We start from the raw sequence: 19,478 nt of genomic DNA on the forward strand, positions 1-19,478 counted from the left end.
CAAGTCAGAGCAGCAAGAAGGGCATCTCCATGAGTGGAAAGATTAGGGACCTGACTTCTCCTGTCCACCTGAGTGCTTCCATAGCGCTTGAGAGCAGCCAAAAAGCTGGGACAGTTTGGAACGTGGTTGACCTGGGCTTAATTCCCAACTATATTGTTCATTAACAAACTGACTTTTCCTTTTTTGAGCCCCAAGAAAAATCAAGTGGTCAGGCCTGTAATCCCAGCAATTGAGAGGCTGGAGGAATGATAGCTAGCTCAGGACCATTCTGAGCTACAGAGTGTGATGAAAAGGTTTAGTTAGATCAAGTACTGTCTTAGTCAATGTTCTATTGCTGTGAAGAGATGCCAAGACCACAGCAACTCTTATAAGAGAAAGCATTTAATTGAGGGCTTACTTACATTTACAGGGGTTTAATCCATTATCATCATGGCAGGATGCATGGCAGCAGGCAGACATGGGGCTGGAGAGGTAGTTGAGAACTACATCCTGATCCACAGGCAGAGAGAAAGCTTGACCTAGCAAGGGCTTTTGGAACCTCAATGTCCACACAGTGATACACTTCCTCTATACCTACTCCCACAAGGCTGCACTCCCTAATTCTTTAATCCTATCAAAGAGTTCTACTCCCTGATGATTAAGCATTCAAATATATGAGCCTATAGGGGTCATTCTTATTCAAACCACCACAAGTAAACAAACTGTGTATAGCTGAGCCCTTCCTGGGACATATAGTGAAGACTACTTTGCATAGATATGGGACCAGTTAGACTCCTGGATTAGGTGGGCATGGTAGCACATGCTTGTAATCCAGAACTGGGAGGCAGAGACAGGGGAATCTCAATGACTCACTGCTTTAGTCTACTTGACAACCTAGTCTACTTGGTGAGTTCCAAGTTCCAGTGAGAGACCTTGTCTCAAAAAGCTTGTCTCAAAAAACAAGGTGGGTACTGAAGAAGTAGCTAATTTGCTATACAAATATGACAACTGGAATTCAGGTACAAGTACCTACGTCTATACCACAAGTATAGGGCTGTCCACCTGTAACCTCAGTCCTTGAAGGTGGAGACAGGGATCCCCAGGAAAAATTGCCTAACTAACAATCTGAGTCAGTGAACTTTGAGTTCAGAGAGAGACCCTGCCTCAATACATAAAGTAGAGATGACCAAGGAAAACATCCAGCACAAACTTCTGGTCTCTACATGTATGTGGGCACATGTATGCACCCCTCATCACACACATATACCACAATACACAAAAGGAAGAAAGAGTGAAAGAGAAAGGGAAAGAAAGAAAGAAAGAAAGAAAGAAAGAAAGAAAGAATGTTGATGGATAGTGTCTTAGTGTTTCTGTTGCTGTGAAGAGACACCATGACAATGGCAACTCTTATAAAGGAAAACATTTAATTAGGATGGCTTACAGTTTCAGAGGTTTAGTCCATTATCATCATGGTAATGTGCAGGCAGACATGGTGCTGGAGAAGGAACTGAGAATCCTCTATCTTGATCTGCAGGCATCAGAGGAGTCTATGTCCACACTGAGGGTAGCTTGAGCATAGAAGACCTCAAAGCCCACCCCCATGGTGACATACTTCCTTCAAGACCACACTTACTCCAGCAAGGCCATACCTCCTAATAGTGCCACTTCCTATGAGTGTATTTACATTCATGCTACCACAGTTTGCTCCTGAGAAATAACTTCCAGGTTTGACTTCTATCTTCCACATGCATGCACATGCACACACCTGCACACTCAGGAATACTCTCTCTCCCCCTACCTCAAAACTTGTGCTTCTGGATGATAAGGCACTGCCAAACTCCCTGAATGGAATCCAGAGCCAAGAGCCAAGTGTTCTCTGAAGGGGACATAAGATGAAGAGGACAAGAAGCACCTTCTTGTACACAGGCTGGGAATGTGGCTCACACATCCAGCTATTCAGAGCTGTTTCTGGAGCCAAGCTCCAGTCAAGATACTTGGGGACAGGACAGGATGACAAACTCACACAGCTCCTGTTCTTCAGGGGATCCACAATGGCAGGCTGTGGGGCTGACATTCTTTTTTTTCTTCTACAGGCTACAGGGAGCTGCTGACCTGGGATGTCGGTGTTCCGGTTGGTAAGGATGGTACTTACTGTGGAAGTTTCCCAAGGCTCAGTCAATCATCACTTTCAAGGAAAGAAGAGAGTCAAAGAGACCCCAGAAGGCAACTGGGGACTGTGGTTGAGGACTAGGAAGGGTTCTAATACTGGAAGAAAGTAATCATGGCTAATATTTACATCTCTGCCAAGTGGCCACTTGTGCACAGAAATTCCTCACTTGTATTTTGGGATTTAGAAGGGAGGTTACTGAGATGGGAGACAGCTCAGTCAGTAAAATGTTTGCCTTGTAAGCATGAGTATCTGAGGTTGATACCCCAGAGCCTACCTTGAAAAAAAAGAAGAGAATAAAAGAAAGGGGGGGGGGAGCAAGGTATGTTTGGTATTTGCTTGTAATCCTAGCTCTGAGGCTGTTGTCAGCCAACCTAGTTGAGTCTGTTAGTACCAGTCTGTGAGAGATCTGAGCTCAAAAAATGTGGTGGACAGCCCTGAGGAGCAGCAGCTGAGATTCTCCTCTGGCCTCCACATGCATGCACGCACACATACATCCACCTCTGCCCATACACTTTACACGCTTGGGGCAGGAATGGGGAGTTCCCATTTGTTGTCTTGTATGGAGCTTCCAAGAGCTTGCTCCGGGATAACAGGGTAGGAATAAGCCTGGGCCTGGGTAACCCTTGTTCTGTCCACTCTGTAAATGTCTATGTTTGTGTGGCTTGGCTAGGTAATGACTCCGTGTGTAGGAGGTGGAGTGAGAGCTTGTTAATTGTTTGAATCCAGAAACACAGAAAATGCTAGAGCCTGAGAATAATTCAAAAGTAAAACAGAGAAGGAGTGTGCTTTTATTCTCAGGTACTGTGAAGTTCAGATCTCAAGTAAACTGTGTATAGCTGAGCCCCTCACGTGACATAGAGAGATGGCTTATTTTTTTTTATTTTTTATTTTTTTTGCCTCAGAGGACAGTGATATGCAATACTACCTTAATAAAAGAAAGCTTAATTCAAACTACATACTTAGGGCAATGTACTACATTAGTATTACCAGTGTACACACTGTTAAACTATATGGCTTTGTAAGTAACCAGGTAAACCTTTTAGAAAATACAAGGTACTCTTTATATGGTACAGAGTGGTGTCATTACCGTGCTTCTGGTTTTGAATGAGTGTAAGTAGCCAATAGAGAGAAGCAGCAGATACATAGCAAGCATCATCCAATTGATGGTTATAGCATCCAGAAGATTGCAGCTGAGGAAGCCCTGACAAAACCATGACTCTGGAGTTAAAAGAACTTAGAAAGGGATGACATTGTCCTGGGAGGGTCAAATAAAAGCCAAAGCACCCAGGACTCAATGGGGTAGGTGTAAGCAGACAGACAACATGGAGCAAAGGGACAGACTATTCTACCTAAGGGAGAGGTAAACAGGCTTAGAGGTAACAAGCAGACCAAGCAGGCACAAAGGGTGAGCATCTCCTGGATCTCCAGCTTTCCCATGCGGGCTGACTTCTTTTTGTACCCAGCTATTGTAGCTGCCCCTAGCAGCAGCTTGTCTGGCACCAGCAATCTCTTTTAGATTTTGGCTGGGCCTGTGCCTCCCCAAGTTTTTCCTGAGTTGCTCACAGAAACTTTCCAAGCCTGGACATCTCTAAGTGTCAGGTCCTGTTGGTGCTGGCTAGTGTTGAAAGCACGTGGCTAGGAACACTCTTAAATCCTCTCTAGAAACCAATAAATATGTGGTGTAAAATAATGCCTCATAATTAAAACAAACATAATCATCAACAAAAACAAAGAAAAGCCACCATGAAGGTCTGGCATTTCCTCTTTAGTCTGATATGAAAATACCTTGACTCTACCACTCTGGAATACAGCCTGTGTTGAAGTCTCCTCTGGGCCTCCCATTTCCTTGATCCCAGTAGTCATCAGAACAGTGAAAATCAAAAAGTAAAGAAAACAATTAGGGAAGAGCACTGGGATATGTGACTGAATGCCTGTGGTACAGGAAATTCTAGGGGTGTAGTGATCCCTGGAGGGCCATTGGTAACCAAGAAGCTTTATGGGTGCCACCCATGTGGTACATTAACCAAGATAGCAGTAAAGTCACATGGTGGTCAGCATCTTAATGATACCACTAACCAAGATGGTGACCAAGTCACATGGCTATCTCCATCTTGATGAGATCACCAGCCAAGATAGTGACAAAGGAACATGTTTGCTTTTTTCTTATGGTGCAATAGAGGTTTCTCCAACTCCAATAACCAATAAGACTCTCACCCCCCACTTGAACTGAAAAACTCACTGACTCAGCTAGTCTAGCTAGGCAGCTTGCTCTGGGATCACATGTCCTTGCCTCCTGAGCACTGAGATTATAGGCAGACTGCCATGTAGGCACTAAGGATTGGAACTACAGTACTCATGCTTGTGTGGCAAGCTCTTTGCCCATTGAACCATTGTCCCTGACCTCAACCCACTCTTATCAAAGTTTTCTGAGAAATTATTGCCAAACAATTTCGTTGGGTAAACATAATGGAGTGCATTTGTACAAATGAAGATAGCTACTATAACTAGATGGTATAATGGGACCACCATTGTGTATGTGTCCATTAGTGACCTAATTGTTCTTACGTTACCTAAGATCATATGTGAGATTTCCTTTGCTGTATTTTTTAATTGCCTTTTGTCTGTGTGATAGTTGATATTGGTTGTCAACTTGATAGGATCTATGCCCTAGTTTGCTTTTCTGTTGCTGAAATAGACATCATGACCCAAGCATGTTGGGGGAGAAAGGGTTTATTTGGCTTACAGGTTACAGTTTATCATCAAGGGAAAACATGACAGAAAGCTCAAGACAGGAACCTAAGGCAGAAACTGAACCAGAGACCATGGGAAATTTTTACTTAGGTCTTCCTCCCCATGTCTAACTAAATTGCTTTCATATACAACCCAACATAGGGCTAAACCCTCCCACATCAATCATTAGTTAGGAAAATACCCCATAGATAGTTCCACTGGCCAATTTGATGGAGGCAATTCCTCAAGTGGGTTCTCTCTTTCAAGATAATTAGTTTATGTCAAGTTGACAAAAATAACTGGTATAATTTAGAATCTAGAGACAAACCTGTGGGTTTTTGTTGTTGTTGTTGTTGTTGTTGTTGTTGTTATTGTTTCCGGATGTTTTATTTGAATTAGAAACAAGATTGTTTTACATGTCAATCCCCGTTCCCTCTCCCTCCCCTCCTCCCTTACCACCCCTGCAACTAAACCCTATCGTATATCCTTTCTGCTCCCCAGGAAGGGTGAGGCCTTCCATAGGGGGTCATCAGAGTCTGTCATATCCTTTGGGATAGGGCCTAGACCCACCCCCGTTTGTCTTGGCTCAGGGAGTGTCCCTCTATGTGGAATGGGATCCCAAAGTCCACACCTATGCTAGGGATAAGTACTGATCTACTACAGGAGGCCCCATAGATTTCTGAGGTCTCCTCACTGACATCCACATTCCTGGGGTCTGGATCAGTCCCATGCTGGTTTCCCAGCTATCAGTCTGGGGACCAAGAGCTCTCCGTTGTTCAGGTCAGCTGTTTCTGTGGGTTTCACCAGCCTGGTCTGGACCCCCTTGCTCATCAATTGTCCTTCTCTGCAACTGGATTCTAGTTCAGTTCAGTGATTAGTTGTGGGTGTTGGCTTCTACTTCCACCAGCTGCTGGATGAAAAGCCTGTGTTTTTGAGGAAGTTTCTAAACTGGGTTAACTGAATGTAGGTGGCAACACTCCTTGGGTTGGAGTCCCAGAATAAATAAAAAAGAGAAGTCGAGTTGAGCATCAGTATCCATTTTCTTGGCTCCCAGACTACAATCTTTCATTTTCTTGGTTTACTGCCTTGTTTTGATCTAGCATGCCCTGGAGTAGCTTTCTAGGAAAGGATGCATGTTTGAACAATTCCTGTGTTCTAATATAGTACAGGCATGTGAGGTCATTGGAACACAACTTTTCCTGAAAATTAGAAAGCCACTTACTGTTGTCTTCTGCCTTCTGACATTGCTGTTGTGAAGTTTGATACCATCCTGTCACCCAAATCTTGATCTCTTTCGTGAAATCGTTTTTCTCTCTTTAAATGCACCTTGTGATCTTCACATTGTCCCTAGGAACTTTGAAACGTCACTGTGATGTGTCATTGTTGACTCTGTTTCCACTCTGTGCTGTTTACTGAAGTTCTCCTTGAGTTGAGTTGTCTGTTTTAGAAAGCATATGGGAATAGCAGCGGCTCTTCAAAACTATTTGTCCTGATCAAACAAATTTTCTATACACACATAATTTCTTCCTTTCCTTTAAAAGTGCACTAAAATGTAAAACATTAAATTCATTATTGTAACCATTGTATCATACACAGAAGTGTTAAGTATCTTCACATTGTTGTGATTCAGATCTCTAGGAAAACCGAGACTCTAAACCCATTGAACACTAATTGCTTCTCTTCTAGTCCTTCAGACCATCTTAATTTCTGTTTCTATTATTTTGGCTCATTTATTTATTTCTTGAACAGAGTCATTTGGTATTTGTCTTTTTATGATTGGCTTTTTAAAAAAGATTTACTTACTTTCTGTGTGAGTGCCTGCACGTATGTACATGCACCACATGTATGCCTGGTACCTAAAGACAGAGAAGGTATTAGATTCCCTGGAACTGGAGTTACAGATAGTTGTGAGTTGCCATTTGGATTCTGGGAACCAAACCCTGGACCTCTGCAAGAGCAGCCAGTGCTCTAACTGCTGAGCCATCTCTCTGGCCCCATTGTTTTGCTTCCTCCATTCCCTCCTGAGCTCTGGCAGCTCATGTCTCGGCTTCTCGGTTGTCTCCTGACCCCTGAGCTCTTTTGTGTCTGACCTGCACCTTAGTACACTTTATAAATTACATTAAAACACTGGCTCACAGCATCCAATACTCAGCAGTGCTTTCCTCCTTTGCTGATCATTTCTTCCCTTTGACAACAGTGAAAGCGCTCGATGAGAACACATGAGGACCTGAGTTCCAAACCCTGGCACCCATGTCAAAAAGCCAGTGATCCCAGCCCTTGGAAGGCAGACATAGGATGGTCCCCAGAGCTTGCTGCCTAGCTAGCCTGTCCAAATCAGTGAGCTACAGATTCAATCAGAGATTCTGTCTCAAATAAAATAAACAGGGCAGAAAGCAATTGAGGAAGACATCTGATATTGATCCCTGGCCTTCACATACACACACACACACACACACACACACACACACATGAGCACACAGAGACATGTACACAACACCTTCCTATGTTGGCCCCTTTGGTATCATTTATGTTGCACCAAGTTTTCTTACATTAGAAGGAGGTTTCTATGGTGATGGTGGTGGTGGTGGGGTCAATGTGATATAGTGGACTAGCAATAAATCTGATGAGTCCTTTTCAGCCCATATTTTCCCAGCCAATGACTGCGGCTACAGGGAAGATTTCCACTAGGGGACGCTCCTCCTTTCCTGTCCACAGACAGATTGATTCATGCAAATATGGATCCACTCTTAAAATGAAGGCAGGCCAGGAAGCTTCAGCTGCTGTTTCTAGTCCTGGCCTGGCTGTTGCTGCTGCAATAAGATATGTGCCTGTCAGGACCTAGGCCCAGTGAACACTCTGGCTCTTTCTGGACTCTGGATGGCAGGGGATGGGGGGAGGTGTCAGTCTCCTCCTGCACTTTCCCTCCTGTCTGCTGTACTGCTCAGCCACCTCCCAGTATCACGAGGGATGGTTTATGTCTCTGATGCTCACCCTCCTAGTTGCTTATGGTGACTCCTGTGAGAATGCAAGTGGAAAAGCTGACTCCACTCTTGGTGCCATTTTCAAGATGATTTATTTTTACAGTTACTTTCACATTTTGTGAACATGCGTATGTCTGCGTGTTGAGGGGATACGTGTATGTGCTTGAGCGCATGCATAAGCACGGGTGTAGAGGCCAGGGCACTATCTTGAGCATCTCTGCTCAAGTGCCATCCATCTTTTTTTGTTTAGATTTGGTTTTTATTGCATTTATTTTGTTTATTTATTTGTGTGTGTGTGTGTGTGTGTGTGTGTGTGTGTGTGTGTGAGCTCACACATGAATGCACACATGCATGTGCATGGTGTATGTGGAGGTCAAAAGACATCTTTGGTTTTCTTCTTTGACCTGTGAGTCCTGGGGGTGGAACTTAGGTCACCAGGCTTGGCAGAAAACACCTTTATCTTGGTTTTTGCGATGGGGTCTCTTACCGGCCTGGGACTCACCAGCTTGACTAGGTTGGCTGACTAATGAACCCTATAGATCCTCCTATTTCCACTTCCCTAACACTGGGGTTATAAGCATACACCAGCATGCCCAGCTTTTTTTAAAAAGGTGGGAGCCAGGGATTGAACTAATCTCTCCAGGACTCCATTTTCAAGTTTGAAACAATCTATTCTTAGTCACCTTACCTCACTGCTTTCCATGATTATGTTAGGATGCTATTTGTTTCCTTTGATATTTCACCTCTTAGTAAGAGGTGCTATGGGCAAGGCTGAGCCCTGGCCCTGCTGAGTTTATTGGTCTAGACAGGATGGACATAGGCAAACTTGACTAGTACTGAGGAACCTTATGAGAACAGACGAGGGAGAGGACAAAGAGATGGAGCGAGCTCTAGCCACCTGGGGGCTTGGGGTTGCAGGTGACAGCCTGAAGACATGTAAGTCTCTAGTGGGAAAGGGAAGAATAGGACTCAGACCACTGTCCTTCTCTGCTTTATAGGGTGACCATGTGTGGCTGGACCCTCCCTCCACCAGCAAGACCACTGTGGCCATAGGGGGCATTGTCAAAGAAACAAAACCGGGAAAGGTCTTGATTGAAGATGATGAGGGCAAGGTTTGTATGGGGGTTCCTCTCCAAATCCCTCCCCACAGGGCTCAGGCATTTGCTCACTAATACTGTCAAGGAAATCCATTTATCCCTGGGGTGGGATAGACTGCGATGGAGTCCTGCCCTGTCTTGAAATGTTTGGAGAGTAACAGTTGAGAACTATTAGGGGAGTAGGAAGGAGTGAGGAAATGTTCTGAAGCATGGAGGATGTGCAGAGAGACCGGGTCAGGAGTGACATTTTGGTGAGAAAGGTGTGTGGAGGAGGAGGAAGGGACGAAGGTGTCCAGGTTAGAAGTGGGCATCTCAGAGTGGTCAAGCTAGAAGCTCATCCATCTGAGAAGACAGGGACAGCTAAGGACGGTGAGTGGACAAGCATCAGCCGTCACTTAACTTCTCCTTGGGCCAACTTCCCTGTCCCTGGGGGCCATCAGGAGAGACACTTGCAGACAATGGCCCACAAAGGAAGGTTATGACTGCCTAGGAACTCCAAAGATTGGAAGCCAATAAAATAATGTGTTCCTTCTACTTGAGTAGTGTTGTGGAATGCTAAAGTTATTCTTACTTGCACGATTCTACTCCAAGAACTCTCAAGGCTTCCAACTGCAACCTGATGCTGAAGCAAACCCCTCCCAGCTGCTAGCTCTCTATTCAAAGCTCAGGCCCTGCCCCAGCTCCACATGGACCCCAGTGCCTAGACAGGGGCTGAACAAAGACACAGATGGGTCTGACTTTGTCATAGGTATCTCTTGACCCAAACCAATATCAAGCTTGGCCAGAGACCTGAGAATATAGAAGAGAGAGCAGGGTTTAGAGGGCAGGTCTTTGTGGAGAGTTTATGCCTGTCATTACAGGAACACTGGATCCATACAGAGGACCTCAGCAACCTCAGGGCCATGCATACCAACTCAGCCCAAGGAGTGGATGACATGATCCGCCTGGGGGACCTGAACGAGGCAGGTGTGGTACACAACCTCCTGGTCCGATATAAGCAGCACAAGATCTATGTGAGTTCACTGGTGCGGTGTCCTTGGGGAAGGTGGGGGGGGGGTTCAAAGCTTGGCACAGCTCCCCTTATCCTTACTCAGAGAGGTGGGCCAGATGCTTGGGCTTCCTCAGACTGCTACCAATCCAAAGAAACAGGAACAAGGCTAGAGAGGTGGCTCAATGGGTGCTCTCCTAGAATGCATGAAGCCCTGGGATTCCATTCCTAGCACACAAACTAGGCATAGCCATGTGCACCTGTAATCTCTGCACAAGAGGTGTGCTGTGGGGAGGGTGGCAGCAGGAGGATTAAGTTAAAAGTCATCTTCAGCTACATGAGCTTGAGACTCAGGCAAACTGGGCTACATGAGACTGGAGAGGGAGAGAGAGAGAGAGAGAGAGAGAGAGAGAGAGAGAGAGAGAGAGAGAGAGAGAGACATCATACCATGGAGGACAGGAGGCTAGTGCAGAGAGATAGCACAGTGCCAGGCACACAGTAGAAGCCCAATAAGTGCTGTCCCTTCTGTAAGTGCCTGCTGAGTCTGCTCTTCTCTCTCTGTGCTGAGCAGGCCTGGGTGGATACTGGAGGATGGCGGGGTGGGCATAGCCTTCAGTCCCCTCAGACATGTTTCAGAGACAGTGTCATCAACAGATGACCTTAACCACTTGAAATAGAGTCTTGTGACAGTCCAAATCCAGGGTCCCTTCCACAGGTTGAGGGTCCTCTTTCAAACCTGGCAGTGGGTGGAGGCTGGAGCAGCTCTCATCCCACATCTGAAGTCTGAGATGGAGACTTGGTATCAGTGCCTCTTGGGGTGTTCAGGGCCCTGTCCAAGTGTATATGATCTGGAGAGTTACTGCCTGGGTCTCCTTCGTGGTTTGAGAAGGAAGTCTGGCTAGCCTGGGTTAAACTGGGGGACACAAGCCAAGGGAAGGAGGGAGTGAACTTTAGGGAAGAGTTGCTGAGGGCAGGCTGCTTCTTCTCTGGTCCAGGGTATGTCAAAGCTCCTAGGACTGTATGTTTGGAGCTCCTCCTCCTCCCCTGCATTCCTGCAGGAGTCCTTCATGGGTCCTCAGAAGGTTAATCCAGTGGCCTATTGGGACTCTCTGGTTTTGCCTCCACAGGGGTAGCTATGCCGAGTGGGGGCAGGGTACTTAAGAGCAGGCTATATCCTGGGCTGAAAGTAAATAGAAGATGTGATTGGGGTCAGTGGGGACAGCAGATGTCACCCAGCCTTCACAGAGACCTCTAAAAGAGGCAGGCAAAAACTCATTTATACAATCAACGTATTTTTATTGAGTCTTTTCTAAAACTAGGTAGGGTACAAGCCCCCCCAGAAGCTCACTGTCCTAGAAGATACCCCATGTTCCCAGAGGAAGGAGCTGAGCAGCTGAGAACAGCTCTGGAGGTGTTGCAGTCAAGGCTGGGGCCCAGCCAGCAGCTCCCTCCCAGGACTGGCAGGCGCTCACTAACCTACTTTCTCCCCCAGACCTACACAGGCTCCATCCTGGTGGCTGTGAACCCATTCCAGATGCTGCCCCTGTACACCCTGGAGCAGGTTCAAATCTACTACAGCCGCCACATGGGTGAACTGCCTCCCCACGTCTTTGCCATTGCCAACAGCTGTTACTTCAGCATGAAGAAGAACAAGAAGGACCAGTGCTGCATCATCAGGTGAGGCTTGGACCCCATTCCTGGGGCTGATGGTGAGCTATGGCCTCCAGGCTCCAGAGGATCCCAGAAAGAAGGAACGCCCCTATCCCTGAGGCTCTCATGGGGCATCTTCTTAACCATGGTTAAGCAGAGGCGTTTGCCCAGAGCTGCTTCTGCTGTCCTTCTCCCAATAGCATGTCCGTCACACCGCAACAACATGTCCTCCACACCCCAAGGACATGTTACTCCCCATCCTAAGGACATGTTTCTCACACCCTGAGGATACCGTCCTTGAAGACATGTCTTCCATACTCTGAGGGCTCTGAGGGCTAGGAGTGACATGTGCCCCTCTGCTTCCCCTCCTGGCCCGGCCTGGCCTCCCTATACACAGACCTTTCCCCTGCTGAAGTAAGGGACTGTGAATGGAAAGGGAAGGAGTAAGAATTCCAGGGTCCCTAACTTGGTATTGTAATCATCTCTCACTTATTCACGAGTTTTCTCATTCATTCATTCATTCATTCAAGATCTTTTTGCGCCCCAGGCTGGAGATGTAGCTTAGCTGCTAGCATGTTTCCCCGGCATGCTGACTACACCACATGAACCAGGTGCAGTTGTGCACACCTTTCATCCCAGCACTCAGAAGGTGGGGGCAGGAGGATCAGACACTCAAGTTCATCCTTGGATACATAACAAAATTTAGGCCAGCCTGGGTTACATGCAAATATAACCCTGTCTCAAAAAATGAAAAATAAGCAATAAACAAAAAAATCTTATTGGCCCCAATCTAACATAGGAAACAACAGCAGGTAAAAGAGACACCAACTTCTGCCCGAGGGCTCATGTCACAGAACAGTGACAGAACAGGACAGAAGGCGCAGTAGCATGTTTGGATGCAGATGATAAGAGCGTTGAAGGGAAGCATGACAGAGGAAAGAAGAAGGGGAGACTGCCTCTCAGAGCAGGGACACCAGCATGGTGTCCTGGCATAGACGCCATCTCATGCTTCAGCCCCCAAACCTCTGACTGGGGAGGCCGATGTTCTTGCCCAGTGATGTTACAGTAGTGGATCTAAGCCCCAGGCACATACACCTGCTGAAGTTTCTTGGCTCTCAGTCCCGGGTCACATGGTTAGAAACAGAGAGGAAATATGCTCCCTAGGGTGGGAGTGGGTTAGTAAGCTGGGAAAGGCATGTACTCTAAAAGTGCCAGGCCACCAGCCACAGAGGCTTTTGTAGGTGGTTTCCGTAGCACCTGCTCTCTCACTGTAGAATCATGAGCTTTTCTCACGTGTGCTCTACTCCGCACAACTCAGGTAGGAGGGGCTTCCAGTCTTCTCTGTCAATGGCTTCTCTCATATGTTAAGCCTGGTGTAGCTTTCTCCAATCCCTGTTTTCTGCTATAGGCTCATAGGTAGAGAATTTAAGTTCAGGGCTCCAGAGAAGGCAGGGAGGTGTTCTGGACCTACCTGTCTTTATCCTTCCTGCTTTGCTGCAAGAGGCCTCCCACACAGAGCCAGGCAGAAGGGCAGGCTCCCTGGTGCCTGACTCCTCAGGTAATCTTCCATGGCGTGAGCCTGGGTTCTCTTTTCGTCCTGGCTGCTGTCACGGAAAACCAAATGGTGCCTTATAGACAGCAGAATGGGTAGCTCTGGAGGGTGGGGACTCCCATTGGCATCAGGTTATCTTTTACCTAATCACTCTGTTTCTCAGAGACAGGGTCTTATTTAGCCCACCCAGGCTGACCTCAGCTTTGCTGTGTAGCCAAGAATGGCTTTGAATTTCTGATGCTCTTACCTCTAGTTCCTTTAGGCATGCAGCACGGTGTTTTGTTTAAGCAAAGCAGGATATTGAAGCAAAGCTGGCTCTCCAGGACAGTGAGAAAGTCCCAAGAGTCCACCACAGTACTCAGCGCCGGCTGCAACAAGACACCTAACAAAGCAGTGAAGGAGGAAAGCACTTACAGTTTCATCACGGCGGGTGGGGAGGGCACCGAGGCAAGGGTGTGAGGCAGCTGGTCACATGCCATCCTCAGTCAGGAAGCAGAGAGAGATGAATGCTGGTGCTCAAATTCTTGGTTCCTTTTTATTCTGTTCAGAACCTCAGTCCACGGGAAGATGCCAACCATGCTTAGGGTGGTTTTCCTGCTTCAAGCAACCAGTCTAGATAAGCTCTCACAGACATGCCCAGAAGCTTGTCTCTATTCGGTTCCAGAGCCTGTCTAGTTGGCAACCAATACCAACCATCACACAGAGCTCCTTACATAAAAATGCAGATTCTGATTGGGTCAGGCTGATGGAACCCAGGATTCTGGACTTCTGTCCAGGCAACAGATACCACTGCCTGGGAGCCACATTTTCATTAGAAAGACACTGAGTCACCTTACTTGTTCTAACAGGTAGCCCTCGGATAACCCCAGGTAGCCCTGGAATAAACCAGGTTATAGGGTGCCAAGACTCTTTCAGCCTAGCAGGAAAGAAAAGACAATGCACTAACTTCTACTAGGGGTGTTCAACTTGTTGACATTGTCTTCTACAACTGTACTGAATGACATCATAGTTATCCTGGAACACATGTGGCCCACAAGCCACAAGTTGGACATGCCTGAATCATAGATAGTCTGAGATGCCCCAAGGGAATTTCAGGGCAAATGCAGTGTGAGACTTTTTTCATGGGAAAGGGTGTCCCTGTCGGAATGTCCCAGATGTGGGCCTGAGGGACAGGGTGGGTGACATCATTTTTAGAGAGTGAAAAGGCACTAGATGGTGGTAAGTCTCTGTCTAAGGCCTCATTTCCCTGCTTTCTCTGGCAGCGGCGAGTCTGGGGCTGGGAAGACTGAAACCACTAAACTCATCCTTCAGTTCCTGGCCACAGTCAGTGGCCAGCACTCATGGATTGAGCAGCAGGTCCTGGAAGCCAACCCCATCCTGGAAGGTAAGTCATAATCCCGAGGACATAGACAGGAACAGCCCTCCCCATATGTGACAGCCATTATACAAGTCATGGCCTTCAAACAAGAGTGGGAAAACTGTGCTGTGTGGTCCCAAGGCAGCAGGTGGTTACTATAAACTTCCATGATGAGTCTTTGCTGCCAGATATACAGAGAATTTCAGCTAGATGTAGTAGCATATACCTGTAATCCCTGCTCTGGGAGGCCTCAGCTACATCACAAAACCCTACCTCAGAGAAAACCAAAAGGAGAGGCTGTAGGGACAGCTTATCTGGGAAAACGCTTGCCATATAAGCATGGGAACCTAAATTTAATCCCCAGAACCCATGTCAAAACCAGACATGGTGGCATTTGAAATCCTGGCATAGTAGAAACAGAGACACATAGATAGCCAGATAGCCAGACCAGCTTGATCGGCGAACCAAAGATCCCAGATCCCAGACCACAGTGAGAGATCCTCTCTCAAAAACAAAAGGTGGATGAAGAGTGACACCTGAGGTTGACCTCTGGCCATCCTGCACATGCACACACACACCCCAAAGCGGGGGAGAAGTTTGGTATCCCCTTTAAAATGGGGTCCCAAGATCAAGCCAGTTTGAGAAATGTCTGTGTGTTTTTGGATCACTGAGAAGTTGCTTCTAGGTTACATCCCATTAAGGCTGCAATGAGGAACCCTAGAGAAGACAAAAAGGAAGAAGCAAGAGTAGACGGAGCAAGGATTCAGGCTCAGATGCTGACTGGATAGTTTGGGAAGGGACAAGAGGAACCAGAATTGGGCAAGGTGGTCAAGCTAGATGCCTTACATCAGAGCTAATGCCCACAGCCACTGTCTCACTGATTACACCGAGTGGCCCTGCAGTCGCACCTTATAGTAAGCTCACAGGACCAACCTAATGACAGGCTCTGGATCAAACTCCCCCTTAGAAGAGTTGCTTTAGGTGCCAATGCCCGGCCCTTGTGTGTAGTCCCTGGTAGAGGCGGCCCAGACTCCTGTTAGTTGGCCCCGGATCTGGTAGCTGCTGGACACAGTTTATCTCTTTCTCTTCCCCCATCTCTGTGATTTTATTTTATTTTTTTTTATTGCATGGAGGGGTGAACATGCGTGTGCAGATGCACACATGCACAATATGTATAAGCATATGAAGGTCAGAAGTCAACCTTAGATGCGTTCCACCTTTGGTTTGGGACACTGACTTGAAACTTCACCAAAACAGGCTACTCTTCAACTATGTAGCAGGAAGACCCCCCCTTCCTCTGCGACCTATAAGGGACCCCTGCACCCACTCTGCCACATGGACCTGAACTCTCCTCAAGGCTTCAGACATGCTGTGTTAGGGTCATGCTGTCTGTCTGCCCAAAGCATTAACAACTCTAACAAAGAACTTCTTCCCCCAAAGGGCAGCCACCCCACTGTTGGTCTTTGAACCCTAGATTCCAGACTCTCCCATCTACCTCCCCCAAGACCTATCCAGATGACCCCTAAGTGGAGATTTTCTCCTTTCTGCTCCTGTGTGAGCACCTTCCTTTCGCCCTCAGCCTTTGGCAATGCTAAGACCATCCGCAACGACAACTCCAGTCGCTTTGGGAAATACATTGACATCTACTTCAACTCTAGCGGGGTGATCGAGGGCGCCAGCATTGAGCACTTCCTTCTGGAGAAGTCCAGAGTCTGCCGACAGGTGAGACTCTGCCACCCCCTGGGGCTTCTTCGCTGTCATGCTCCTGCCTCTGTCACCTCCCAGATTCCATGTGCTTCTCAATATTGCTGCAAAGGGAACAACTGAATTTCCTCAGCTTTGAATTTCTTGTCCATACAACTTGTACACATGCCTATGTGGTATGTGCATGTATACATGTTTGTGTGTGTGCAGATACACATGTGCGCACATTGGTGTGGTGGTTAGACAGTCGATGCTGGATGTCTTCCTCTATCACTCTCCACCTTATTTTTGGATACAGGTCACTCACTGATTCAATAAGACTAGCTGGCTGGCATGCCCCGGGGGTCCTGTTTCTGTCCCCCAGCACTAGCATTACCGGTGTACAACACCATAGTCAGTGTTTTACATGAGTCATGGGGATCTGAACTCATATCCTAGCACTTGCATGGCAAGTACCTTACCAACTGAGCCACATCCCTAGCCCCAACATATCTACCTTTCTTTCTTTCTTTCTTTCTTTCTTTCTTTCTTTCTTTCTTTCTTTCTTTCTTTCTTTCTTTTCTTTCTTTCTTTCTTTTCCTCCCTTCCTACCTTCCTTCCTCCCTTCCTTTCTTCCTTCCTTTCCTTCATTCCCTTCTTCCTTTCTTTGTTCCTAACTTGCTGTATAGGTGCAGGTAACTTTGAACTTCTAATACTCTTTTCATCCATGTATTTTTCTTCATTCTTTGGTGCCTACCATGCCTCACCTCTGGTGGAATTAACTCTGAGGACTGGCTAGACCAAATCTGAGTCAAGGCGCTTTGGAGGCTATGACAGAGGGACCCAGGACAGGAGGATCCCTGGGGTTTGCTGGCCTACCTTTCTGGTTCTAGGCCAGTGAGAGACCCTGCCTCAAAAAACAAGGTAGACTCCCAAGTAACTACATCCAAGATTGTCCTATGGTCTCTACACTCATGCTCATACATGCATACCTGTTCACACAAGAACATACACTCACACACAAACAAAACTATATATAGACATACTATATATATAAATTATATAAATGAATTTAAGGTCTAGAAGAAACACTTCTAACATAGAAAGGGCTTCTGTGGAGGGGAAAGTGGAGATTTAAGGAGGGGGAGAAGCAAAGTAGAAAGAAAGCTTATTTCATGACACTACACACTGACAACAGTCTGAATTTTCACAGTAAGGATGTGGTTATAAATAGTATTTACAAACCCCACAGCTAGCCGGTGGTGGTGATGTATGCTTTTTAATCCCAGCACTCAGAAGCAGAGACAGGTGGATTTTTGTGAGTTCTAGACCAGCCTGGTCTACAAAGCAAGTTTCAGGACAGCCAGAGCAGAGCTGCAATCTAGAGAAATCCTGTCTCAAAAACAGAAACAAACAAACAAAAATCCAAACAAATACACCAGCCCATGGCCATTGGCTCTCCAGAGAGTCATTGGGTGACTCTAAATCCCATGAAACAATGAGCTGCTAGGAAGGGACATCAAAATGAATCTAAGGTCAGGCTAGCCTTATTGGCTCCTCAGATAGTACCCAGATATTCCTCTTCTTGGAACACAGGTGACCTGGGGTGCAGGCTGGCCCTTGGGTACATGCCAGAGCCACACGTGGCTGGGAGTTCTTGAGGATGTAACTGGAGAAGTTCTGAGGGACTTGCTCACGAGTCCCTTCCCATGCCCCTCCTCCTAGGCTGCAGAGGAACGAAACTACCACATCTTCTATTGCATGCTGATGGGGATGAGCCTGGAAGATAAGAAACTGCTGGGTCTGGGCATGCCCTCTGAGTACCATTACCTGACCATGGTGAGCCCCCAGCTCCTTCTCCCAAGTTGATCCTCAGAAGCCATGGGGAGAGTGGGGGGAGGGCTAGCACATGTTCAAACCTCAATCTTGACTGCTGAGGTGCTTCTCCTCTAGCTGGGCCCTGAGGTGAATGCCAGGCCCCCTTTCCTTCCTGTTTGAAAACAATTTTATGACCGCCTTAGTGGCCCGCCACCTATTTCCCTTCTGCTCCATGTACTCCTGGAACCCAAGCTAAGGCTCTGGTCCTCTCCCTTATACTCCATCTTCTTCCGAAGCCCTCCAAGCCTACAAAAGGCTCCCAGAACAGTGGGTGGTAGAGATAGTTATCCACAGACTCTTGATCCCTTCCCTGTAGGTTCACCTAGACTACAGGCTCTTAGAACACGAGCCATTTTCTCCCTGACCCATGCTTTCCAGGACAGAGAGATTCAAGCAGCTATGGGTGACATGTTCTACCCCTTGGACCACTTTCCTGTATTACCCTTTTGGCTTTGAAGTAGTAGTCAAAGTCTTCATCAGTCCTTGCCTAGAACATGGCAGTAGTTGTCTTTTGGGGTGTCCCTGTGACCAGCTTTGATCTCTAATCTATCATCTACTTGCAGCTAGGGAGATCTCACAGTGCAAATCTCTTTCAAAACAATTAGTTACTAAACGTTCAAGACCATTGGCATAGCTTCATTCTCTGAGATCTGATCCTCCTTAAGCAGCCCTTGGACCCCACCTCCCATCTCTGTCCTATAAACCTCTGCCCTGTGAGAAGCCCAGCTCAGATACCTTTTTGGGGGTGCCTCTCCCTACCTCCCAGTAGAGCTAGGCTTGGCCTCTGGTCTTAGCACTGGTAAGAGGCTGTGGCAGGTCATTGGCTTCTCGTCTGCCCTTCTTAGATATACAGTAGCTGTGTAAGTACATAGTAAGAACTACAGGCCACTAGTTCATGACTCCTAGCAAGGAGCACAGGTCCTGATATGTTGTCAGAGTTGAGAAGTGCTTCTGAAGGGAAGGAGCCCTCTGTGTCCCCTAGAGACAGGTGGGCTTAAGATGGATGGATGACAAATAGAAGCCCAGAGGAGGGACCCACTCATGGTCACCCAGTCCTGCCAGCAAAGCCCAAATGTGCTTTAGCTGTGGTGCCAGCAGAGCTATCATGGTCAGAGCCTAGTCCCTAGTAACTCTAACAAGCTGGGCTCAGCCACCTATCCTCAATAAGCTAACTAAGCAGACAAGTGTTCAGGCACAGAGCAGAGAAAGATTTCTTTAATGTGGCTACACTGGGAAGAGGCACAAAGTCAAGCCTCCTCTAGGCTGTTATCTACGTGGGGTCCAGACATGAAATTTAGGTTTAAACGGAAGGCAAGAGTTATACATAACTAAGCAGCCTTGTCTCAGCTCTAGTCCCACTAAGAGGTGGTTTGACAAATTGTCATAACTGTGTGGAATCTCTCCCTCTGGCTG

At 47.0% G+C, this 19,478-nt stretch overlaps 1 protein-coding gene across 1 annotated transcript in view; it reads left to right on the top strand.

The window, feature by feature from the left end:
* Nucleotides 1-2,096: 2,096 nt before the first annotated feature.
* Nucleotides 2,097-19,478, top strand: part of Myo7b (myosin VIIB) — a 67,183-nt gene continuing 49,801 nt past the window's right edge. The window contains exons 1-7 of the mRNA XM_035439059.1: nucleotides 2,097-2,114; nucleotides 8,859-8,972; nucleotides 9,818-9,970; nucleotides 11,438-11,622; nucleotides 14,410-14,531; nucleotides 16,084-16,226; nucleotides 17,913-18,026. Of these exons, the coding sequence (XP_035294950.1) occupies nucleotides 2,097-2,114; nucleotides 8,859-8,972; nucleotides 9,818-9,970; nucleotides 11,438-11,622; nucleotides 14,410-14,531; nucleotides 16,084-16,226; nucleotides 17,913-18,026 (849 nt within the window). The remainder of the gene's footprint in view (nucleotides 2,115-8,858; nucleotides 8,973-9,817; nucleotides 9,971-11,437; nucleotides 11,623-14,409; nucleotides 14,532-16,083; nucleotides 16,227-17,912; nucleotides 18,027-19,478) is intronic.

The sequence above is a fragment of the Cricetulus griseus genome, chromosome 2 (genome assembly GCF_003668045.3).
Source record: "Cricetulus griseus strain 17A/GY chromosome 2, alternate assembly CriGri-PICRH-1.0, whole genome shotgun sequence".
NCBI lineage: Eukaryota > Metazoa > Chordata > Mammalia > Rodentia > Cricetidae > Cricetulus > Cricetulus griseus.